Source organism: Hyalella azteca, unplaced genomic scaffold, assembly GCF_000764305.2.
Source record: "Hyalella azteca isolate HAZT.00-mixed unplaced genomic scaffold, Hazt_2.0.2 contig17489, whole genome shotgun sequence".
Taxonomy (NCBI): Eukaryota; Metazoa; Arthropoda; class Malacostraca; order Amphipoda; family Hyalellidae; genus Hyalella; species Hyalella azteca.
The window spans coordinates 20,223-43,134 of record NW_025947271.1 but is presented as its reverse complement, the minus strand read 5'-3'; the positions used below and the strand labels follow the sequence as shown (position 1 = coordinate 43,134).

General features: G+C 45.1%; 2 protein-coding genes across 2 annotated transcripts; both read right to left on the bottom strand.

The window, feature by feature from the left end:
* Window positions 1–1,277: 1,277 nt before the first annotated feature.
* LOC108682550 lies at window positions 1,278–11,235 on the bottom strand. Its single transcript, XM_018171742.2, has 3 exons — window positions 8,689–11,235; window positions 7,892–8,011; window positions 1,278–6,548 (listed from the first exon to the last, which is right to left on the bottom strand). Exons 1-3 carry the CDS (start codon window positions 11,198–11,200, stop codon window positions 1,564–1,566), a joined length of 7,617 nt encoding a protein of 2,538 aa, XP_018027231.2. The 5' UTR covers window positions 11,201–11,235; the 3' UTR covers window positions 1,278–1,563.
* On the bottom strand, window positions 11,215–21,428 carry LOC125179441. Its single transcript, XM_047885282.1, has 6 exons — window positions 21,280–21,428; window positions 18,375–19,613; window positions 16,770–17,753; window positions 16,240–16,460; window positions 15,429–15,608; window positions 11,215–11,238 (listed from the first exon to the last, which is right to left on the bottom strand). The coding sequence occupies exons 2-6, from the start codon at window positions 19,447–19,449 to the stop codon at window positions 11,215–11,217; spliced, it is 2,484 nt and encodes an 827-aa protein (XP_047741238.1). The 5' UTR covers window positions 19,450–19,613; window positions 21,280–21,428.
* Between the last annotated feature and the right edge of the window lie 1,484 nt (window positions 21,429–22,912).

Below are 22,912 nucleotides of genomic sequence, written 5' to 3'. Positions count from 1 at the left end.
TAATAAATTGTTGCTTGTCACCGAGTTCTCATTCACAAATAAACAATAGAAATTTGAACTACAGTTACACGGGAGTCGGAGGTTGCAGTCATTGATCAGAAGACAGAACTCTGAATCGTAAAATGTTTCCTGTTATTGAAGTAGAACAAGGGTGAAAATTAAATTAGTTATTCAATATCTAATTTGCTGTATAGAAAAGGAAATGTAAATATTGAGCACAATATTGCTCATTTTTAAATAAATTAGGACCTGCGTAAATACATTTAAATCGGTTCCCAGCGTCCTACGGAATAAATTTTCCTAGTATTATCACGCGGCTATTAAAATTATATTATATTACCATCGGCAGTTTCTGAGGTTCAGAGAAATAAATCTATTAAGCTGAACTTCCTCCCCTCTATTGGATCTATTGAGTCGGAAATTTTTTTAGCATGCAAGATTACAATCGGCGAGGTGGCAGAGTTGTTAGGACCACCAAGATTGGAACAGTGAGTTGCGTGTTCGTGACATGGAGAGCTGTGACAATTCCGTGGAGTTCAGAACCTGCAACAGGCCAAGGTCCGTAAGTTCCTAGACATTTTAAGACTGAACATATGCCCATGGCCTGTTGCCGATTCTTGTACTTGCCTCTATCTCCGATCTATCAGCCTCTACTTCACTCATTTCAGCGTTACAGTTCTGGCACTGAAGCCGTCGTATCCAAAATAATTAAGTTTGTAACTTCGTACGCAATAGCAGACGGCTTTAAGTTCAGCCTTCCAATCACAGACGAGGAATTGGTCGCTACGTGTACTTAGGTCGCTACGTGTATCTCCTTAGGCCGCAACGTGTACCTACTTAGGCCGCTACATGTACCACCTACTCAAGCCACTTCGTGTACCTCCTTTGGCCACTACGTATACTGAAGACCGAGTTTTGAAAGTACTGCCCACCATGACAGATCAGGACTCCGGCAAAAATTTTACCTCATTCGTGACCTCGCCTGCCGTGACCGCCGTCCAGTTCCCGGCAACGCGCTACTGGCAGAGGAAGAAGTTCATTGCGTCCGCTCGGTAACCTAACATCGCTATAACAGCGCCATATTTGAAGACCATAGCACGACTGCTGCATGCTACATATCCTACAACACCACTGATAGCACTTTCAACATCACTGACAACGCCATCTTCAACATCACTGACACCACCTTCAACATCACTGACAACACCACCTTCAACATCAATGACAACATCACTGACAACACCACCTTCCAATGCGTATGGGGAAAAAAACATTCATTAACCAAAGAGATTCTTTACAATGTAATTTAAGCCGATTCAATTCAGATAAATACACATCCGATAAGGCTGTACAATGTACAAAGCATAGCTATTCTTAAACTATGTTAACCCATGTACAAAAAAACTAATATTGAAGAACATAACTAAAAATATTCAACATTTATATTTCCACGAAAATATTAGTTGATCACAATTCGGTGAAATGGATTGCAGCCGCGGCCGGTCACCTCTTATAGAGATGGGAATAACGTGTAAAATAAAGAGAAGCAGGGGACAAACATAATTAAATGACCACAACGTCGGGACCAGACTCGTCCCCCGACATGACCCGAACGTCAGAATCCTCGTCGCTCGGTGACGTGCTTGACAAAGACGTGGTATCGGACTCGACGGTTCGCTTGTTCAATACCCGACGTCGGTTCTTACGGATCTTCACACGGGCCAAAAGAGGAGTCTCGTCGTCGCTGAGGATTTGAAAGACCTGTTGTGGTCTGACGTCACCTACGTCTTCATCGTCTTTGCTGAGTGCAGGATTATCGTCCACTTGTCCTGTCTTATCTCCTGCTGGTGCTGGAGGATTCTCTTCATTCGGGACATTGTGCTCGGTACTCAACGGATCTTCCAACGTTTCTGGTACAACTTCTGGAATGTCACCCACGCTTCCTGCAGGATTTTTTGGTGTAGACAAAGGATCGTCCGCGGCGTCAGAATCCGAGAGGTCATACACAGGCTGGGCACTGTCCAGGTTCTGAAGAGGGGCTGTTGGTCCCCCTTGGAGGCGGGGCCGCTTCTCTGCTAAAGAGGCCCCGTCCATACGTTTTCTCTTACCTCCAAGAGACTGACGGTTATCGCCTGAGATACGTTGATCGCGGTTCTGGTTCACGTTATTCTCAGGCTGACTTTTATCATTGTTACCTTGGAGTTTCTCGTTTGTTTCTCTTGCCTTGCTTGCCAGGCCGAGCTGAGTATTTCTTTTCTCAGCCAAGGCACGAGCTTTCATCCGAGATTGTTTCGCAAAGGCCCTTGCACGGGACGCCGAGTCTTTCAGCTTTCCTTGAACTTGATTCAAGCGAATCTTAATCAAGGAAGTCATTTGCTCTACAGATATATTTTCATTTGAAAATTTATATTTCCTGTTCTCGTAGTGTTGTTGTTGAGGAGGCAGTGGTGCAGGGTTATCGGATGTTGACGTGCTAGGGTGCGACGCGGTATTGTAGGGCCCTCGGACCGCGGGGTCTCCCACGGTCCGTATCCACGGTCTTACGAGTTGACCTCGCGATGTTACAATGAAAGGAGATGAAGTAGAAGTCGGTGCGCCGTGCTGGGGGAACGTGGAGAGTTGTGAAGGAGCATATGGTCGTAGGTTCGCCAGCGTTTGGCTGGTCCCAACATGCTGTCGGGATCCAGCAGATTGCACGACCTGAATTTCATCGAAGTTTTGGCCAGCATATGGGACGCCCTGTAGAATAGAACTGTTGGGGCTGATTTGGCACTCAGAGCGAAGGACTTTGGTGGGAGCAGTTCGGTAGGGCGGGAGAATCGAGGGCAGTGGGAGAGGAGGGATGGGTAACACACTAAGTTCTTTAGTGCCAGAAATTTTCCCCATTTGGGTGGGAAGAAGAGGCACCAAAGCTGGGCTGGAGAGGCCGTAGACAGTTTTGTTATTGAATCCTCCTGATCTGTTGCCCTCAGGCCCGGTACCTGGCATCTCTGAATGGAATAATGTGTGGACATTACCAAAGGCAATTGTGTCCATGCCTGAACCAAACGCGACTATTGTGTCCTTGTTCATGTTTTGTCGGGATGATGAGTCGTTCTCAGTCGCACTCAAGTTCGATGTTCCCGCGTTACCAGGTCCCATCAGAACCCTCACCATGCTGGGCATTGACTCAGAGCGTTTCAAAAGAATGAGATTACAGCAAATATCTAACAACATATGCTGCTTTATCGACACAGGTATAGCCTTGTATGCTGTGAATGTCCTTGGCGCCACAGGTTCTGGTTGCTGGGATGTCCTTGCCTCAACGGGTTCTGTTTGTTGGGATGTCCTTGCCTCAACAGGTTCTGATGGTTCGGAGGTATTTTCAGGAGTCGAGGAGGATGGAAGGATCTCCACGGACGAAGTGCTGTCATTGAGAGCAGGAGTCTGAGTCGTCATAGGATCACAAGATCCTTCTGCATTCGAGCGCGAGGAAGGAGGAATTGTTGTGTCCTTCACAAGATCATCGCCCCGATCGATAGTTTCGGCAGAAGCTCGGCCATCACGAGTCTCCCCAGTAGCAGAGATAGGACCAGCGTCGGGATTTGGCAAGACCTCTGTGGAATTTGTGACCACATCCTGCGCATTGATGTCGACAGCTACGGGCTCCAAAGGAGACATGCTATTCTCAGCTTCATTACTCGTCTCTGCTTTGCTAAGTACACATGAACTATATTCCAGATAATCTATAACATTGTACTTCTCAGCAAATTTCAAGATCTTGAGAACAATGGCTTCTTTCATGGCCTCATTCTTTTCGATGACATCTTTTAGGCTCTGCAGGTTCCTACGTTGAAGATCTACAGCAGCTCGTGCTTCTCGGAGCTCCTTAGCAGTTACCATTGTATTTACCTCTGTATTATCATCCATCTGGGACGGCCATGAGCCGCGAATATTGACTTGTTGCAATAATTTATTTCGATTTGATGCATCCGCAGCTTCCCCTAACAGAGTATCAAGATAGAGTTGCTTGTCGAACAGTTTGGCCTCCACCTGAGTTTTCATTGTATTTTTGTCAAGTAATGACGACACCAGGATTCCATACTTAGTTTCCAGTCTCTGACTCTGCTGCACAAAAAACGAGCGATCTCGCACTTTTCTAAGTTTAAGAATTGCGTCAAAAGCCAAGCGCTCTGCGGGAGTGCGGTTGGGGATACGTACATTGCTAAGGCGGAAGAAGGCCTCCCGTGGGTCTTCCTTTGAAGTTCCTGTACGAGAAGGAGCATCAATGCTGCCTTCAGTTGCCCGTGGGTCTTCCTTTGAAGTTCCAGCTTGGGATGAAGCATCAATGCTGCCTTCACCAGCCTTTGGGCCTTCCTCCGAAGTCTCTGCCTGGGAAGGAGCATCAATGCTGCCTTCACCAGCCCGTGGGTATTCCTTTGAAGTTCCAGCTTGGGATGAAGCATCAATGCTGCCTTCACCAGCCCTTGGGCCTTCCTCCAAAGTCTCTGCTTGGGAAGGAGCATCAATGCTGCCTTCACCAGCCCGTGGGTCTTCCTTTGAAGTTCCTGCTTTGGAAGTAGCATCAGTGCTGCCTTCAGACGCCAGTGGGACTCCCTCCGAAGTTCCCGCTTGGGATGGAGCACCAATGCTGCATTCACCAGCCCGTGGGCCTTCCTCCGAAGTCTCTGCTTGGGAAGGAGCATCAGTGCTGCCTTCGGCCGCCAGCGGGCCTTCCTCCGAAGTTCCCGCTTGGGAAGGAGCATTAATGCTGCCTTCACCAGCCCGCGGGTCTTCCTCCGAAGTTTCCGCTTGGGAACGAACCTCAATGCTGCCTTCAGCCGGCCGTAGGTTGATTCCATTTTCTATTTTGCTGTCGGCAATTCCAGCGCCGGTCTCGCTAGACTTGTCATCATCTTTGGCGCCCGAGCCTGTGCAGTTAGCGATGCTTGATGCGCGCGACGTGCCAGAACCCCTGGCTGGAGCCTCTTCACTGCTGTTCTCATCAGAAGTTGCCCCAGCAGAAAGTGTTGTCGAGCCCTCATCGTCAGAGATATCGATCACACCCTTAGCTACGGAGTTACCTTTCATAGATTTTGTTGAATGTCCCCAAGCTTCTTCAAGGTCTTTGACTTCTTCAATCTTTCTTCTGCAGGTTATGTCGCGTTTTAAACTCTTCTCCCCGGGATGATTAATTTCTTCAGCCGTCACATTTTCTGAAGAAGCTTTGCCATTTCTCTCGATGACTTTTTCGTTCAAGGTTTCTCGTTCTCCTGCATCATCGGGATCCCTTGCGTCCCTTTCACTTGATCGCCTTGGACACTCTTCAGCAGTTTCACTATTCTTTACATGCTCTTCGCTGCCTAAGTTGCAAGGTTCTTCTTGGTTTGAATTCTGTATTGTGGTCGACAACCCAGCACTGCCTGGAGGTAGGTTTCCTACTAAAGGTTTAGAAACAAGATCCATATGAGATGAGGTAAGCATTTCCGAGTCTTCTTCGATGCTGGTCTGGCATGTAGAAAGTTTTTCAACGGTCGAGGGCGCGTCCAGGTTCTCAACATCATCAGATGACTTTATCAACAATGGCACTCCACTGTACGGTCTCAAACAATCTACGTCCACGACGACCCGTGATGCCTGTCTTGTGGGGACTTCAACCGTACCGCTGGAGGGGTTAGGAACAGAGCCACCAACTGGAATGGAATCTTTGGGATTCAGGTCATGACTATTCATGTCGGCTGAATGGTCATGACCACCATCAGGTAGAGGGCTAGGTTCTCCAGCAGAAGAAATACCCATTGAGAGCATGTCCCCATTCCTCACAATGTCCTCGTCTGAGACGTAGACGATTGTTTGGGGGACGTTCGAAGTGCTGTTGGGGTTGAGGGCCTCCCACGGGGAGCGTTCGTATGGGAAGAAGAGAAAAGACAAGGCCGTGTCCTGGGGAAGACCAAGAAGAGAATGGGGGAAGAAGTCATCAGGGTCACAACAAATCCCAAAGAGCTCCACGAAGTCTTGCACGCTCATGGGAGGCTTGCCGATGAACGGATTAAATGCAAGGTCAAGGAACATAGCGAAGTTTTCAGCCTCATATCGAACTGAGTCACGTCGCTGGAGTGCCTCTAGAGGAGTAGTTTTCGAACGGATCAGGCAGTTGAGGTTTTTTTCCAACTGCCAAACTTCGTGGGGATTGGCGAGCCTCCAGAAGGGCAAGAGTGTCTCGTGGAGGGAGAATTGAGAGTCACCTTCCCAGGGCAATGCTCGAGGATTATTTTTTATAGTCCTCATGACATAACGCAAATCCCGCACCAACTGCAGCAGCTGGCGCACCTGCAGCAGGAAAAGTTCTCGGTACTCTGGGTCCTGGAATACCGCCACCAGATTTTGGTTCCAGGAGGTGATGTCGCTAGCGCTGAACGGCGGATCATCCACTGGCTGCTCTTCCCCCAGCAGGTAGGCCCTGAGGAACTGCTCCTGACGATGCACGTAGCAACGCAGCAGCTGCCGAGCTTTCTGCGCCTTCAGGGCAAGTTTCTCACGAGTCTCCTCCTCAGACTTGCGACGTTTGTCTGCACACAAAATTATCTTGTGAACAAACTATATACAGCTTGACTTTATCAGTATATACTCAACTATTAAATATTTTTTATTTATATTTAAATAAATGATAGGTCGATGAAGCAGTTGGTCGTTAATATTTGGTAGTGTCACGCATAGAACCCATCTAACTAACCTAGAAATTTTCTAGCACCGACAACACGAACTTTAAGAACATTTTTGTTCAGGGTCACTATCTTAGAACCAATCAATGTCAAGATAATAGTGATAACATCACGATAATATCTTACCATCACAACCCTCGTGGCCACTTACCATCACGACCCTCATCATCATGCCCTCTCAGCATAACCTATTGCGGTACTACTACTAACCCAGCAGGTTCCTACCACAATGACTGCAGTAGGTACGTCTTATGACTAACCCAAGACGCATCTGCCGTTGACTCAATGACATCCTTCCTCCCACTGACACAGCAAGCTCCTACTCCTTACTGTTCAAACAAGATCCTACGATGCCCCTGTAGGCACTCAGAGCGCAGGTAACTATAACTATGTAACTATAACAATATCTCTATTTGTATATAACTATAAGCTCCTGCCACAGCTATTCAATAAGGAGGTCCTGATCATAAAGTTCTCGTATGGAAAGTCCTATATTTTAACAGTTCCCCCACCTGAGATTCCTAAACACAAAGAGAAACACTTTACATTCTATACATACTCCAACCACAGCTGCTCAATAAGGAGGTCCTTATCATAAAGTTCTCGTACAAAATATCCTATATTATAACAGTTCCTTCGGATTCTTAAACACAAAGCTAGCCACTTTATATTCTATACAAACTCCCTAGATCGCATACATATACCTGGCATCTTACGAATAGCATATGGAATTTTTTCAGAGATGACATACGATATCCTTTGCAAATACCTTTAAAATGAGCACAAACTCGTTTATGAAATGTTTCATAGTAAAAATTTATTGAAGAAAAACGCTATAAACATTCCCTTATTACCCAGTTTGACGGTACCCGATCTATCGCCACACGCCACATATAGCACAATAAAATAAACACACATATAATATAAACATTATAACACATGACACTTAAAATCACTTGTTTGCTTGAATCGCAAGCAACTTTTTTGTTTGCCCTACTTTACTAATTAATTGTATTTGTGTTTCTAGGACTGAACTTCTTCTGAACAGAATTTTGTGTTATGAACTGACGATGGAGCTGGACACCGAAACGTTTTCTCTTATAAAAATATGGTTAATTTTTGTGCTATTGTCTTTGCTTTTAAATTCCTGGTTAACAAATAACACACACATAATAAACACAAGAACATACCGCTGTGTAGGGCGTTGGAGGCGCGCGTGTAGGAGGTGATGCCGAGCTTGTGTGTCTGGCACAGCAGCTTGTACAGCGCCAGACCCTCCCCCAGCCGCCGTACTCGCACTACAGGCACAGCTGTAAGGGGCAGTACATATCAGAGGGGTCTATATCACATCAGAGGGGTCTATATCACATCAGAGGGGTCTGACACAGCAGCTTATACAGCGCCAGACCCTCCCCCAGCCGCCGCACTCGCACTACAGGCACAGCTGTAGGGGGCAGTACATATCAGAGGGGTCTATATCACATCAGAGGGGTCTAGTACACATCAGAGGGGTCTATACTATTATTATATTTATTTTTTAATCGTTCAGCATTCATTTTGTAGAGGCCAGGGGCCATTTTTTTGAAAGTATGGGCCCAGGTCAGACAAGAGGGGTGTATATCTTTTATTATAGTAATTGTTGAATTGTTCAGCATTCATTTTATAGAGGCCAGGTCAGACTAGAGGGTCGAATATCTATTATTATACCACTTAATTTTAATATTTATAATTGAATCGCTCAGTATTCATTCAGTAGTGGCCAGGACAGATTAAGAAGGGCGTTGGTGATCGTGACTATGACATCAGAGACTGTAACTGTTATTCTAACCACAATATTTCAAGCATTACACCTTCATTTCAAGTAATTAAAATCCGTTACACGCTTTCTCCAACAAAATACAGCTTCCCAATTTACGAAAATATATCCAACTCAACGAAAAAAAAAATATTATTATAAATCACCACAAATGGGGCCACAGAAACCAACCTGCAAGCTGCTCAAACGTCGTGTTCCGTCGCGGTTCTTTCGCGCCCGTCGCTACACGAGACAAAGTTCTCACCAACACCCACTCTACTTTCTGGACCGGGATGTCGTCCTGCTTCTTGGTAGGTCCTTCACCTTCAGGTGGTGTCTGGGACTCCAGTTTGTCTCCAGATTTGCTTCCGCCAGAGTTTTGCTCCACGTCAGAGAGCTCCAGTTTTTCGTCACAAAGTAACCCTTCCTCCTTAGAACCTCCTTCCTCCTTAGAACCTCCTTCCTCCTTAGAACCTCCTTTCTCCTTAGAACCTCCTTCCTCCTTAGAACCTCCTTTCTCCTGTCCAGAAAAGGACTCCTGTTCGTCACACACTTTCTTCTTTTTCTCGGCTGCAGCACCATTTACATGGGCATCATCCATTTCTTCAACCAACTTCCGTTTTGTGACTGAATTTCTCTCACTGTCGTCGTCCGAATTACCATCCTTCCATCGACTTGATTGCTGTCTCATGCCACTATTCATCAGATCCTGCTTCTCACCATTTTGCTTCTCCACATCTTTAACCTCATCATCGTGCTTCTCATCATCAGATTCAGTTTCAAGAGACACTTTTGCCGCACTCGCTGCAGAACCTCCGTTGTTCTGGTGCATACATTTGTCTTCATCAGCATCATCTTTACCGTCTTCGGAACAAGTGTCGTCGTCAGAGGAGTCAATACGAGTAGGACGTTTGGATCCTACACGCCCACTGGCACCACTAGCAAGATCCTTCAGCCGCTCCAGCCTAAGCCTGGTTGAACTATGAACCTGATCCCCGAACCCACAAAACTCATCATCAATTTCTGAATTCACAGAAAATTTCGCCTTTTTCGGTACGTTTGTCGAACCCAAGCTTGTATCAGAATTTCTCTTTGCAGATTTATTATCACATATCAATCTAGAATTTGTATTTTTCTCACAAGTTTCATCATTAGAATCACTACAGGGCTCAGCACCATCACAGTGCAAAGAGTTATTTGCTTCCAAATGCCGGTCCGGTCTTTTCTTGTGCTTGCCATTAGTCATCAACTTGTCGTCAACAGCCACCACGTCTCTTGCAGTAGGACGCGGGCCATCAATCACCACTCGTTTCTTGTTTCGATCCCCCACTTCATCATCGTCACCATCATCGCGCGTCACAATTCTGATGACCCACTCGTGCCCCAGAGGTGGCGGGTTCTCAAGCGGGACGGTCACTGTATCCACGACGAGGGAGGGTATATAAGAGCCATCTTCATCCTTGGCAGCCTCCAGTCGGCGCTGGTGTCGCGCCACGGCCTCTTCACGCTCCCGCTTCTGCTGTGCTGCCCGCACGCGCCGTTTCTCTGCTCTGTACTCCCGCAACCGCGAGGCCTGGGACTCGGAATGACCTACGAGGTCACCGCCTATAGCCGAAGGAGGTGACTTGGAGGACAAGTGACTTGTGCCGTGATTGCCATGACTAAACCCCAACGATGGAATGGATGCTGGTGGGACTAAACTTTGCTGGGGAGGAGACGTTGCCACTCCCTTGGGGGCTATGACGAGGTATGATGAGCCACCTGCGACCGACTGTGCTGGGGGTCTTGAAGAAGGTCCTGGCCTTCGGTAGAGTTGTTGGCGGTAGGCGACTTGTGGGAAGGTATTCGGTCTGAGACTTGCTTGAGAGACAGGGCGAAAATTCTGGTTTTGGTGCACCATCAGGTTTGAGACAAGCTGTCGAGGCACCACCACGTTTGGGACAACGCTTTGAGGAACTATAACGCTGGGAATAAGGTTTTGTGACACAACAACGTTGTGAACGCCGTGTTGTGACACAACAACGTTGGGAACGCCGTGTTGTGACACAACAACGTTGGGAACGCCGTGTTGTGACACAACAACGTTGGGAACGCCGTGTTGTGACACAACAACGTTCGGGATGCCGTTTTGTGACACAACAATGTTGGGAACACCATTTTGTGTAATCACCAAATTGGAACCAACGTTTCGTGGCGCAATGGGCTGTAATCGTGGAGTAATCAATAAGCTGCCACCAAGCCTGTTAAAACTAAGGCTTTGGGACACCACAACGTTACGACCTGGACCTCTAGGTGCGATGCTTTGTACTCTTGGGGCCATTACGTTGAGACATACACTGCGTGGTCCCAAGACATTAGAATTCAAACTCTGTGGCGCGATCATGTTGAATCTTGAACCTTGCGACGCACCGACGTTGAACCCAGCTCCTTGGAGAGTAAAAAGATTACCAGATAAATTCTGGGACACGGCTACGTTTGGGCCCGACCCCTGCGATTCAGAGGACACCACGACATTGGGAGAAGGTCCCCGGGTCTGGATGTGGAGCACATGGCGCACTGCGTCTGGGGGCTTGCCTAGGACGGCGAGCTGGAGGTATTGGGGCCTTGGCTGGGGACCCAACCCTGGGGCGGACCCGGGGCCCTGTAGGAAGGGTCGGGCAGGGATAACTCCAGCAGTAGGCGCTGCAGGGTTGGCAGTACCCATGGGGAGGAAGCGGTTCAAGGACAGGAAAGACGAGGCTCCTGTAGGGGGCAAATGAATTATCAACTAATTCAGTATGTGAATGCTTCATATAAATTTCTAACGTCATTGCAATTGCAAGGTTCAGTATGTGAATATTTATCAACTAGTTCAGTACGGTATGTGAATATATTTGTCATAATTTTCTAAGGTCATTGCAAGGAATATCACAGCAAAATATAAAACATCTCACTGCACACTATAAATTATTCACAGTAAGGTTCATTTTGTCATTCATTATGGAATATTTTGTTATGATATAGATTAAATGCAAGCCTGTACAGAAGCCATACATTTTAGAGATTGGACCACTCATTCAGCCATGTTGGACAACTCATTCAGCCATGTCGGACCACTCATCCAGCATGTTGGACCACTCATTCAGCCATGTTGGACCACTCATTCAGCCATGTTGCACCACTCATTCAGCCATGTTTGACCACTCATTCAGCCATGTTGTACCACTCATTCAGCCATGTTGGACCACTCATTCAGCCATGTTGGACCACTGATTCAGCCATGTTTGACCACTCATTCAGCCATGTTGGACCACTCATTCAGCCATGTTGGACCACTCATCCAGCCATGTTGGACCACTCATTCAGCCATGTTGGACCACTCATTCAGCCATGTTGGNGGGATACTTGTTAGTGCTGTGACATGGGATACTTGTTAGTGCTGTGACATGGGATACTTGTTAGTGCTGTGACATGGGATACTTGTTAGTGCTGTGACATGGGATACTTGTTAGTGCTGTGACATGGGATACTTGTTAGTGCTGTGACATGGGATACTTGTTAGTGCTGTGACATGGGATACTTGTTAGTGCTGTGACATGGGATACTTGTTAGTGCTGTGACATGGGATACTTGTTAGTGCTGTGACATGGGATACTTGTTAGTGCTGTGACATGGGATACTTGTTAGTGCTGTGACATGGGATACTTGTTAGTGCTGTGACATGGGATACTTGTTAGTGCTGTGACATGGGATACTTGTTAGTGCTGTGACATGGGATACTTGTTAGTGCTGTGACATGGGATACTTGTTAGTGCTGTGACATGGGATACTTGTTAGTGCTGTGACATGGGATACTTGTTAGTGCTGTGACATGGGATACTTGTTAGTGCTGTGACATGGGATACTTGTTAGTGCTGTGACATGGGATACTTGTTAGTGCTGTGACATGGGATACTTGTTAGTGCTGTGACATGGGATACTTGTTAGTGCTGTGACATGGGATACTTGTTAGTGCTGTGACATGGGATACTTGTTAGTGCTGTGACATGGGATACTTGTTAGTGCTGTGACATGGGATACTTGTTAGTGCTGTGACATGGGATACTTGTTAGTGCTGTGACATGGGATACTTGTTAGTGCTGTGACATGGGATACTTGTTAGTGCTGTGACATGGGATACTTGTTAGTGCTGTGACATGGGATACTTGTTAGTGCTGTGACATGGGATACTTGTTAGTGCTGTGACATGGGATACTTGTTAGTGCTGTGACATGGGATACTTGTTAGTGCTGTGACATGGGATACTTGTTAGTGCTGTGACATGGGATACTTGTTAGTGCTGTGACATGGGATACTTGTTAGTGCTGTGACATGGGATACTTGTTAGTGCTGTGACATGGGATACTTGTTAGTGCTGTGACATGGGATACTTGTTAGTGCTGTGACATGGGATACTTGTTAGTGCTGTGACATGGGATACTTGTTAGTGCTGTGACATGGGATACTTGTTAGTGCTGTGACATGGGATACTTGTTAGTGCTGTGACATGGGATACTTGTTAGTGCTGTGACATGGGATACTTGTTAGTGCTGTGACATGGGATACTTGTTAGTGCTGTGACATGGGATACTTGTTAGTGCTGTGACATGGGATACTTGTTAGTGCTGTGACATGGGATACTTGTTAGTGCTGTGACATGGGATACTTGTTAGTGCTGTGACATGGGATACTTGTTAGTGCTGTGACATGGGATACTTGTTAGTGCTGTGACATGGGATACTTGTTAGTGCTGTGACATGGGATACTTGTTAGTGCTGTGACATGGGATACTTGTTAGTGCTGTGACATGGGATACTTGTTAGTGCTGTTACTGTAGCACTCGTTAGTGTAACACTTCTTAGTGCTGATACTATAGGACTGCGCTACTGTAACACCATAACTGTAACACTCGTTAGTTACTGTAACACTTGTTACAGTTACCGTAACACTCGTTACAGGTACTGTAACACTCGTTACAGTAACTGAGTTACTGTAACAGTCTTTACACTTACTGTAACAGTCTTTACACTTACTGTAACAGTCGTTATAGTTACTGTAACAACATAACTGTAACACTGCAACTTTAACACTCATTACAGTTATCAGCGTACAGTAAGGACCTGACAGTTATCCAGGTCCCTCATCACGCTGCTATTGGACGTGAAGGTCCGTTGTACGGCCGGCCTCCAATTGCCACACTGTTAGGGGCACTCCTAACCTTCTAGCTCTAAAGGCCCAGTACGACCAATATAGTATTGGCTTTTACCTCATGGATAAAAGCCAATAGTATTAATATCACTGTTACTACTACAAAAGCCAATAGTCGCGGTCGGCATGAGTAACGTCCAAAGCTAGCAGCAGTACTCTTTTGGCCAACCTACCCTACATAACACCACCACCACCAGCCTAACACCCCACCACCACCATAACACCACCCCACCACGCACGTTCAGTGCAGAGGCTGACAGCGTCGCGGGTACCATAGCACCACCACCAACCCACCACCACCAGCAGCCCACCACGCACGTTCAGTGCAGAGGCTGACAGCGTCGCGGGTACCATAGCACCACCACCAACCCACCACCACCAGCAGCCCACCACGCACGTTCAGTGCAGAGGCTGACAGCGTCGCGGGTACCACAGCACCACCACCAACCCACCACCACCAGCAGCCCACCACGCACGTTCAGTGCAGAGGCTGACAGCGTCGCGGGTACCACAGCACCACCACCAACCCACCACCACCAGCAGCCCACCACGCACGTTCAGTGCAGAGGCTGACAGCGTCGCGGGTACCACAGCACCACCACCAACCCACCACCACCAGCAGCCCACCACGCACGTTCAGTGCAGAGGCTGACAGCGTCGCGGGTACCATAGCACCACCACCAACCCACCACCACCAGCAGCCCACCACGCACGTTCAGTGCAGAGGCTGACAGCGTCGCGGGTACCACAGCACCACCACCAACCCACCACCACCAGCAGCCCACCACGCACGTTCAGTGCAGAGGCTGACAGCGTCGCGGGTACCACAGCACCACCACCAACCCACCACCACCAGCAGCCCACCACGCACGTTCAGTGCAGAGGCTGACAGCGTCGCGGGTACCACAGCACCACCACCAACCCACCACCACCAGCAGCCCACCACGCACGTTCAGTGCAGAGGCTGACAGCGTCGCGGGTACCATAGCACCACCACCAACCCACCACCACCAGCAGCCCACCACGCACGTTCAGTGCAGAGGCTGACAGCGTCGCGGGTACCACAGCACCACCACCAACCCACCACCACCAGCAGCCCACCACGCACGTTCAGTGCAGAGGCTGACAGCGTCGCGGGTACCACAGCACCACCACCAACCCACCACCACCAGCAGCCCACCACGCACGTTCAGTGCAGAGGCTGACAGCGTCGCGGGTACCACAGCACCACCACCAACCCACCACCACCAGCAGCCCACCNTTAGGAGAGAGAGAGGTTAGGGTGAGAGGAGTTAGGGTGAGAGGGGTTAGGGTGAGAGGGGTTAGGGTGAGAGGGGTTATGGGAGAGAGGGGTTAGGTAGGGGAGAGAGGGATTAGGGGAGGGGTTAGATGGGAGGAGTTAGGGGTGGTAGGGGTTAGAAATTAACTAGTTTATGGCCCATGCCTCATTCATTCAACTCCATGTAACTAATGCCTCATTCATTCAGGTTCGTGTGGCTTCATTATACCTCATTCATCCTTTATTAAGAAAATGAAACGCATGCAAAATCATATCCAATGTAGGCAGAACTGGTAATGACTGTCATCACTTCACAACTTGGATTTTAATTGAACATTTTATTGTATATCCAAGCTCTTCATTTCTTAATGAATGTCATCACTTCACAACTTGGATTTTAATTGAGTCTATTATTATATATCCTCACCGAATCATCCAAGTGTGCGGCCTTCTTCAGACTCTTCTTCTGTGCTTGACCACCGCCCCCGGAGGTGCTGCTTGCCCCCCAGTGGCTGAAGGGGGACCGGCTGGCGGGGGAGCGGCTAATGGCGCTGCTGCTGGTGGTGGTTGTGGTGGTGGTACGGGTGCTGGTGGTTGGCGGTTTAACCTGCAAGACAAAGATACAAATAATAAAATAATATTAAATAGGCAATAATCTACTTAATCTAAGTAATAAGTAATAATCTAATCTAAGTAATCTAAATATAATATTAAATAAAGGACAGGAATATTATGAGAATACGGAAACATTGTTTGGATGTATTGAATGTATGGATTCAATAAGTTTTTGATGTTAACTCTTGTGAAGCAAGAATCATGGTCAGGTTAATGGACAACAGGCCTATTGAAAAAAGCCCAACAATATCTATCAAAAGATTGTTCAACAATAAGACTGTTGATCAACAAAATATTGTTGATCAATAATATCTATCAAAAAGAGCATGATTGTACATAACTATCTCAACAAATATCTGTATTTACCCACTCAATGTTAGCAGAACGAATACAAAATCCCAGAACTATTGAAAACAACCCAACCCTAAACAAAACAAATAAAAGAACAAATAAAAAGAACCCAACCCTAAACAAAACAAATAAAAGAACAAATAAAAACATATATAAGAACAAATAAAAAAACCCAACCCTAAACCGAACAAATAAAAACAAATAATAGCAACCCAACCCTAAACCCCTCAAAAAATTAAAACTAAAACAATATGATGGCAGCTGTTATTGACCCAGTTGACGGTGGTAGGCCGAGTGTTGGCAAGCCGCAGGGGGCCAAAGAGACGGGGCCGGGGGCGCCTTGAGACGGGGCCCTGGGAGGGTCCCGGCTGCTGCAACAGGCCCTGCAGCTGGGACGGGTCCCGGGGCGCCTGATAAGCTCTCAGGGGCTGCTGATAAGAGCCTGCTGATATCAGCAGGTCGCGTAGTAGAGCGTCAGCACTGTCTGCTGCACCTGCTGATATATATATATATAGGGTGGTGACGGGTGGTGTAGGGTGGTGAGTGTTGTGTTGTGTGGTGGTGTAGGGTGGTGCGGTGAGAGTGTAGGGCCTGCAATAATCCACCCCCCCAAATTTTTCTTATAAGAGAAATGTGTCCATGTTATACTACATCTGTACAATGTTTCAATACATTCATACTTATACCAACATTATCAAATAATTCATATTAAACAATACACAAGTCAATAGAATAGATTAAAACTTCTCAATTGTTATTATTCTAATTAATTATATGAGAGATGACAATGATAGGCACTAACTTGGGACCTCAACAGGCGAGTCGTCGTCAATGTTGATGGGCGGAGCGGGGACTGGGGCCTCGAGATTGATTGAGGGGTCGATCAGGGAGCTGAGGGGTTTAAGCCTGAACGAGGGAGCTTTTGGACCCTTAGGAGACGGGTTCAGGGTCTCAGATGGAGGGTTCAGGGTCTCAGAAGAAGGCTTTAGGGTCTCAGAAGAAGGGTTCAGAGTCTGTGAAGGGTTCAGGGTCTCAGAAGAAGGGTTCAGAGTCTCAGAAGTAGGATTCGGGGTCGCAGAAGTAGGATTCAGGGTCACAGAAGGGCTCAGGGTCTCAGAAGAAGGGTTCAGGGTCTCAGAAGTAGGATTCAGGGTCGCAGAAGGGCTCAGGATCTCAGAAGAAGGGTTCAGGGTCTCAGAAGAAGGGTTCATGGTCTCAGAAGAAGGGTTCAGGGACTCAGAAGAGGTTTTTATTGTCTCAGAGGATTTCAAATTCTCAGAAATAGGCTTCACAGTTTTAGAATAAGGACCTGGAATAGCAACATTTGACCCTGATGGCAGGGTGCTGCCAAGTGCACGTTTCTGCTGCCCAAGATACGGGTTAAGATCTGCAGGAGTGTTTATAACGCCTCTAGGCTTCAACACTACACGTGGAGGTTGACTTTTCTCTGGTGGATCAAGAATTTCAATTTCATCATCGGACACCACGACAACAGGATGCAGAACTTTTTGCCGGCTCTTCTGAATGATTTTCTTGCATTGTTCTGGCGTGAGGAATTTCAGTGCCACCACGGGCGTCATCTTTAACTTGGCATCACGAACTGGGTGCCGGCTGAAATAGCTGACCATGATGTTGCGTGCGATGATGGCTGCATACTTCTGCGTGATGCATCCGATGCTGGTGCGCCGGCCACTCACGTACACGGTCACATTTACACTCCCGGAGCCAGAGGATTGTGAGTGCCTCTGCATTATTTGCAAGGGTGATGTCTCATCTGTGGCAGCATCTAGAACAATAAGGAACAAATGGAATGATGAGGCTGAATGAAGATTTAACAGGAGTTTGCTACTGGATCTACAATAAAATATAAAGATCACTCTGCATCAAATCAAGAAAAAATAGAAGCAACCAAGTAGCATGAATCAAATGCTCCAAAACGTTGTCTCTTATAAGAAATGGTGAACTTTTAGGCTATTTTCTTTACTTTTAAATTCCTGGTCAAATGCTACAGACTTACTTATTTCTACAAAATCCAGCACTAACAAGATGGTAGAGACATATCATGAAGAAGGCTTTGTGGTGTGGTTGCTCAGAATGCATGCTAACCTATCAAAGAACTGCACAATGTAATGTTTGTCCACTTTCATAAGCAACCTTTGGCCAGTAAACTTCATGTATGTAAGCCACATGCTGTATGAACAAGCATTTAAAAACAATTAAATTATGAAAGAAAGTAATAATTAGGAAAGAATAAGGAAAATAATTAATTAAATATTAAATTTATTGAAATTGCAGTTACATTTTAATTTTAATTCTCACTACATAAAGTCAAAATGAGTTAACTATGCATAAATAAGATGAAATAAATAAGATAAAAGGTAATAATCGAAGCTTGAACTGCCATCACCTTCTGATGCTGGGAGAACATCATGACTCTCCTGCTGCTGGGACTCATGCAGGAGATGTTCTTTGCTCTTCTGCACGCTGAGTCTTGCCCTGTACAGCTCCAGCAGCCGCTGCTCGTGCAGACTGAGTTTCTTCACTTCCTGCAGCACAGGCTCGGAGCTTGACGGCTTCTGATGCAGCTGCTGTTCTATGTACAGCCCCATAGAGGGAGCTGAGGTGTTAGTGTTTGCTGGTCCAATATCTTCATTTGGGATCTCATTGTCCACAGTGTGCAAAGTATTTGTTGTTTCTTTCAGAGAATCTGAGTTGTCAATTCTTTTGGCTAGGATTTTACTGTTAGCAACATGGATATTAGAAGGACCAGGATTTGATGAATTGAAAATGTGTGTTCCAATTTTCTGGTTGTTTAACACCACAGGGCTTGACGTCTTTGGTGGTGAACTATCATCACCATGGGAAAGCTTGCGCTGCTTTGATAATGGACCGTACTGGTATGTCCTACTGCGCTTCCTTTGTGTCACGTCAATAGGAATCTCCATAGCATTAGTTGTTCGTGTGCTGCTTGGGGCTCTGAACACAGTATATCCGTTGACACTAGAGTTAAGAGGCGCACTAATTCCTTCATGAGGGAATGTACACTTGGAGCGCAGGAGTGACGTAAGTTTGCTATTCAACAAATCCTCATTGGAGGTCAACTGTTGGCACAGAGGCTTGTCCTGAACACTCATGGAACATGGAGACACTGAATGAACATCCCCTAGGTGAACTGCCAGTTGATTTGATGACAATATAGACCAGTTCTTCTGCTTACAGAAGGTGCAGTGCAAATGAGGTGCTTGGTCCTGAACATTTATTGAAGGCTTGCAACCACAGGTTACAAAGTACAATCCTGCCACTGACAGAGCCTCAGGCCAGTGTGTTTTTTCAAAGTGGTCTTTAAGAAGCTTCTTTGTTTTCAGGTCTAAGTTGCACACTTCACACCGAGCTGAACCCTGCTGGTCTAGAACTTTTAAGAACTCTGCTAGACTTTTGTTGGCAGCATGTTTGAGTTGCGGCTGCAGCAGTTCATTGGTCATTGTTTCCTTATTTTGTTACAATTTAATAACAAGAAAGAGCAATTAACTGGTTTGAGTCTTCTAATTATGTATTTAATTACAGAATAAATCATTAATAAATTCAACATTTATTCTACTCACAGCACCAGTAACCTGGTGGGCTTGAACAGTCATATATAATGAACCTGGAATATAGGAAATGATATCATTCCTGGAACAAAATAATATTATATATATAGTAGTTAAAACATATAATATTAATAAATATCTGGCTTTCAAAATTTCACATATTTTACATTATTTAATTGATATATTATGTGGCTTTCAAAATTTCACATATTTTACATTACTTAATTGATATACCGGTATTATGTGGCTTTCAAAAATTCACATATTTTACATTATTTAATTGATATATTATGTGGCTTTCAAAATTTAACATATTACACATAAAATATTGGACAAAGAAAAATCTTTGGATGGAATGTGTAGTAGATGATTGGTAACATCTACTAATGTCTATATTGAAAGTAGATATCATTAGGTCAGGTCATTCAGGTCACCAGGTCAACTGACATGGAGTCACCTTGGAATAAATATATATATATTATATGCTATGTACTTTCCATCTGCCATCTGGCATGGAATATATCTACTTGGTGAGCCATGACTGGATTTTTTGAGCAGTGGTATTTTGGGTTTGCCAGCCATGATTCCATTTCTTTGAGCTGCAATTCCATTCAATCCATTGTAGAAAGAGACAAAATACTCATTTTTATGGTCAATTTCACTAGTTCTTTATGGCCCTAGGCCCCTAGCAGCCTAGCCTACTTTCTTCTTCAGTAAAGTAAGAAAAATTTCATAATTCTGCCTATGATTTTCAAAAATTGACAATATAAAATGATCAATATCAGGAATTCTACAAAAATTATGCTTTATGTTATACGTACATTGTTCCAATTTAAGAGCCACAACTATAGCTTTCCTGCAGCTAGTCTGGAGAAGTCCTATTTTTGTCTGAAATATCGCGGCTCTAATATCATATAATTTCAGTAGGTATGAAATCTCGCGGCTCGAATGTCATAAATTTTTTGTCCTGCAGGCTGCAATTTCTGGAGCTGCACAATTCCTGCTAGATTAATAATTTCCCAATCCCAAATAGTTATTAGATAAATTGCATAATAAGATAGGACATAGGAGATTGCAAAATTATTCAAATTAGGCTATGTCACTTTTGTGCCACAATATTTTGGTATTAGCTAAGTAGGAAATTTTCTATCTTGGGACAGGTTGGCTAGACTGAAATGAAAAATCAACCACTGAAGTGCTGCAGCTGTGCAGCTGAACCACAGAACCAGTGTCTGTGTCTGCCTAGGCTAGGGTATGGAGAATACCAAATTTTTCCAGCAGAGACCAAGGCTCAAGGCATCAAGACTAGAGGGTAGAGGCTTCAGGCTAGACCGCTAATGCTTAGTTAGCTCCTAGTTCAATGGTGTACATATGTAAAACTGGTAAAAACATATAACTGGGAATTGGGATTAGTGGATCACTGGATCTTGATGAGATTAGTATAGTAGTAAATCTTGAAGTAGCCTAGATCAGAAAATTAGAAATAAACTAGTTTCTAAAACTAAAAGCTCTCTCATTTGTCATGTTAAACAGCCTCAAACAGGCAGCAGAGCAATACAATTAAAATTACTACAAATACAAATTTCAATACATTTATCGCTTTCATTAAATAATATAACTCCTGTTAAACCTAAAATTATTGGATGCTCGAAAAATTGCTAAGTTACCCTAGCAGGCTGGCAGTCTAAATTTTGGCTCACATATGATAAGGAAGGTTGTCACCTTGTCAGTCTTGGTCTAACTCGTTGCTTTCCAGGTTTAAAGTTCAACAATTTTGCATAAATGTGCAGTTTAAAGTATCATTCAACATTAATTTAACCAATTTGAATATTATTTTTGGAGGAATCGGCCACTAGTAGTCTAGTAGCTAGTCTCGGCTAACCCGACACCAACACGAAAAACATGCCTTGCCAGCACACTCGCGGCAGGAACACTCCGCAAACCCAAGGTGCTGCGAGTCTATACTTGAAAACACGAGTTTTCGCGCCCAAACCTAATTAAGTGTTCAGAGTGAGGCCACATGATCATTATTTTCAATTTTGTCAATTAGTTACGCATTTATCTTTAGGATTTGTAAGTTGTTCTCAAATATTATTCAATTTCGCTATTATGAAAATATTATCGTGGTTGATGACGTCAACACGTAAACGATCACGTGATCGTTCTAGCCGCTGATTGGTGGACAGAAATTGACGCTGGAGTAGCCACCAATCGCGACCTGCCGCGCACGAGCGCGTACAAAATGGTAGCGTTACTGCAAAGCAGAGCAGATTAAGAAACACGTCTGGCATCCAAGTGTTCGCAAATCGCCCTCATTAGGCCTAACTCTCCGTTTTTTGCGTAAAAGCGTGCAAAAAACGTAAATAATCGACCATTCACTCAGGCACATTGTGCCTAATTAAAATTTGCTAGGGTTTTACAATGCTGCAGAGTATTTTCCAATTATATATAAAAAAAAATTGACTAAAAGGTGAGTTTTTCTCTTGGAAATGACAACTTTATAACAATTGCACACGTTTTTTGTCTTTTTATTACACATTTACATTAAAAATCAGGATAAAGTTGATTTCACACTCTTTTCATTCTCATCGGTTCAACTTTCAGCTATATTTATGCATACATTCACTAGTTTGAGGCTTCGTTATGCTAATGGCGTCTGTTTGGCTAACTAATTTCAACAATGAAATAACGAAACTTAAAATTTCGTAACAATTTTCTCTGCTCGGGGAATTGACAATTTGGCACGCAGTTAAAAAGCAGATTCGCATTACCATTGCATCAACCCTTAAAATGAAATTTTTACATATTTAGTAAAACTCATATTTTTTCTTTAGAGCTAAATAGGTATTTTACGTACAGCACGTTAGTCATTTCAACAAATGACAGATACCCCTACTCTCATACCACATATAAATTATGACCTTGAGAATGTTCTAGAACAAAAGCACACGTGCTCGCTGCCGCGCTAGTTCCTCGCCAAGATGCCGGCATGCGCAAACTACCGACTGTGCCGACGCTGCGTGATGTCTCGTCTTGAAGCCGCTTGGATAACTCACAGTGATGACGACGGATGAGCTCACTGTACTCCCAGGCTCAAATTAAAAGTTGACAGGAGGAGAGACTAAAAGGAGGTAAAAATGTACACAGCGTGTCTACAGATAGTTTTAATTGCAACAGTTTTAACACTAATAGTGTTCCTATTTTAAGGTGTTTTTACACAAATGCTGACTCATTGATTAATAAAAGAAGTGAACTTTTAGCCACAATAAAAAGCGAGAGTTTGGATGTGATATGTGTGACAGAAGTTTTACCCAAGAATCCTGTTGCAGAAATTCAGCCAGTTGAACTGTCTATT

Excerpts from the sequence above, each read along its gene's own strand:
- LOC108682550 (XM_018171742.2), bottom strand. The coding sequence starts at position 11,200 with ATGGGTACTGCCAACCCTGCAGCGCCTACTGCTGGAGTTATCCCTGCC. Across the intron at positions 8,012-8,688 it reads GACGTTTGAGCAGCTTGCAG|CTGTGCCTGTAGTGCGAGTA; the intron begins GTTGGTTTCTGT and ends TGCCCCTTACAG. Across the intron at positions 6,549-7,891 it reads CTCCAACGCCCTACACAGCG|ACAAACGTCGCAAGTCTGAG; the intron begins GTATGTTCTTGT and ends TTTTGTGTGCAG.
- LOC125179441 (XM_047885282.1), bottom strand. The coding sequence starts at position 19,449 with ATGACCAATGAACTGCTGCAGCCGCAACTCAAACATGCTGCCAACAAA. Across the intron at positions 15,609-16,239 it reads GGCCTACCACCGTCAACTGG|GTTAAACCGCCAACCACCAG; the intron begins GTCAATAACAGC and ends TTTGTCTTGCAG. Across the intron at positions 11,239-15,428 it reads CCGCACACTTGGATGATTCG|GAGCCTCGTCTTTCCTGTCC; the intron begins GTGAGGATATAT and ends TGCCCCCTACAG.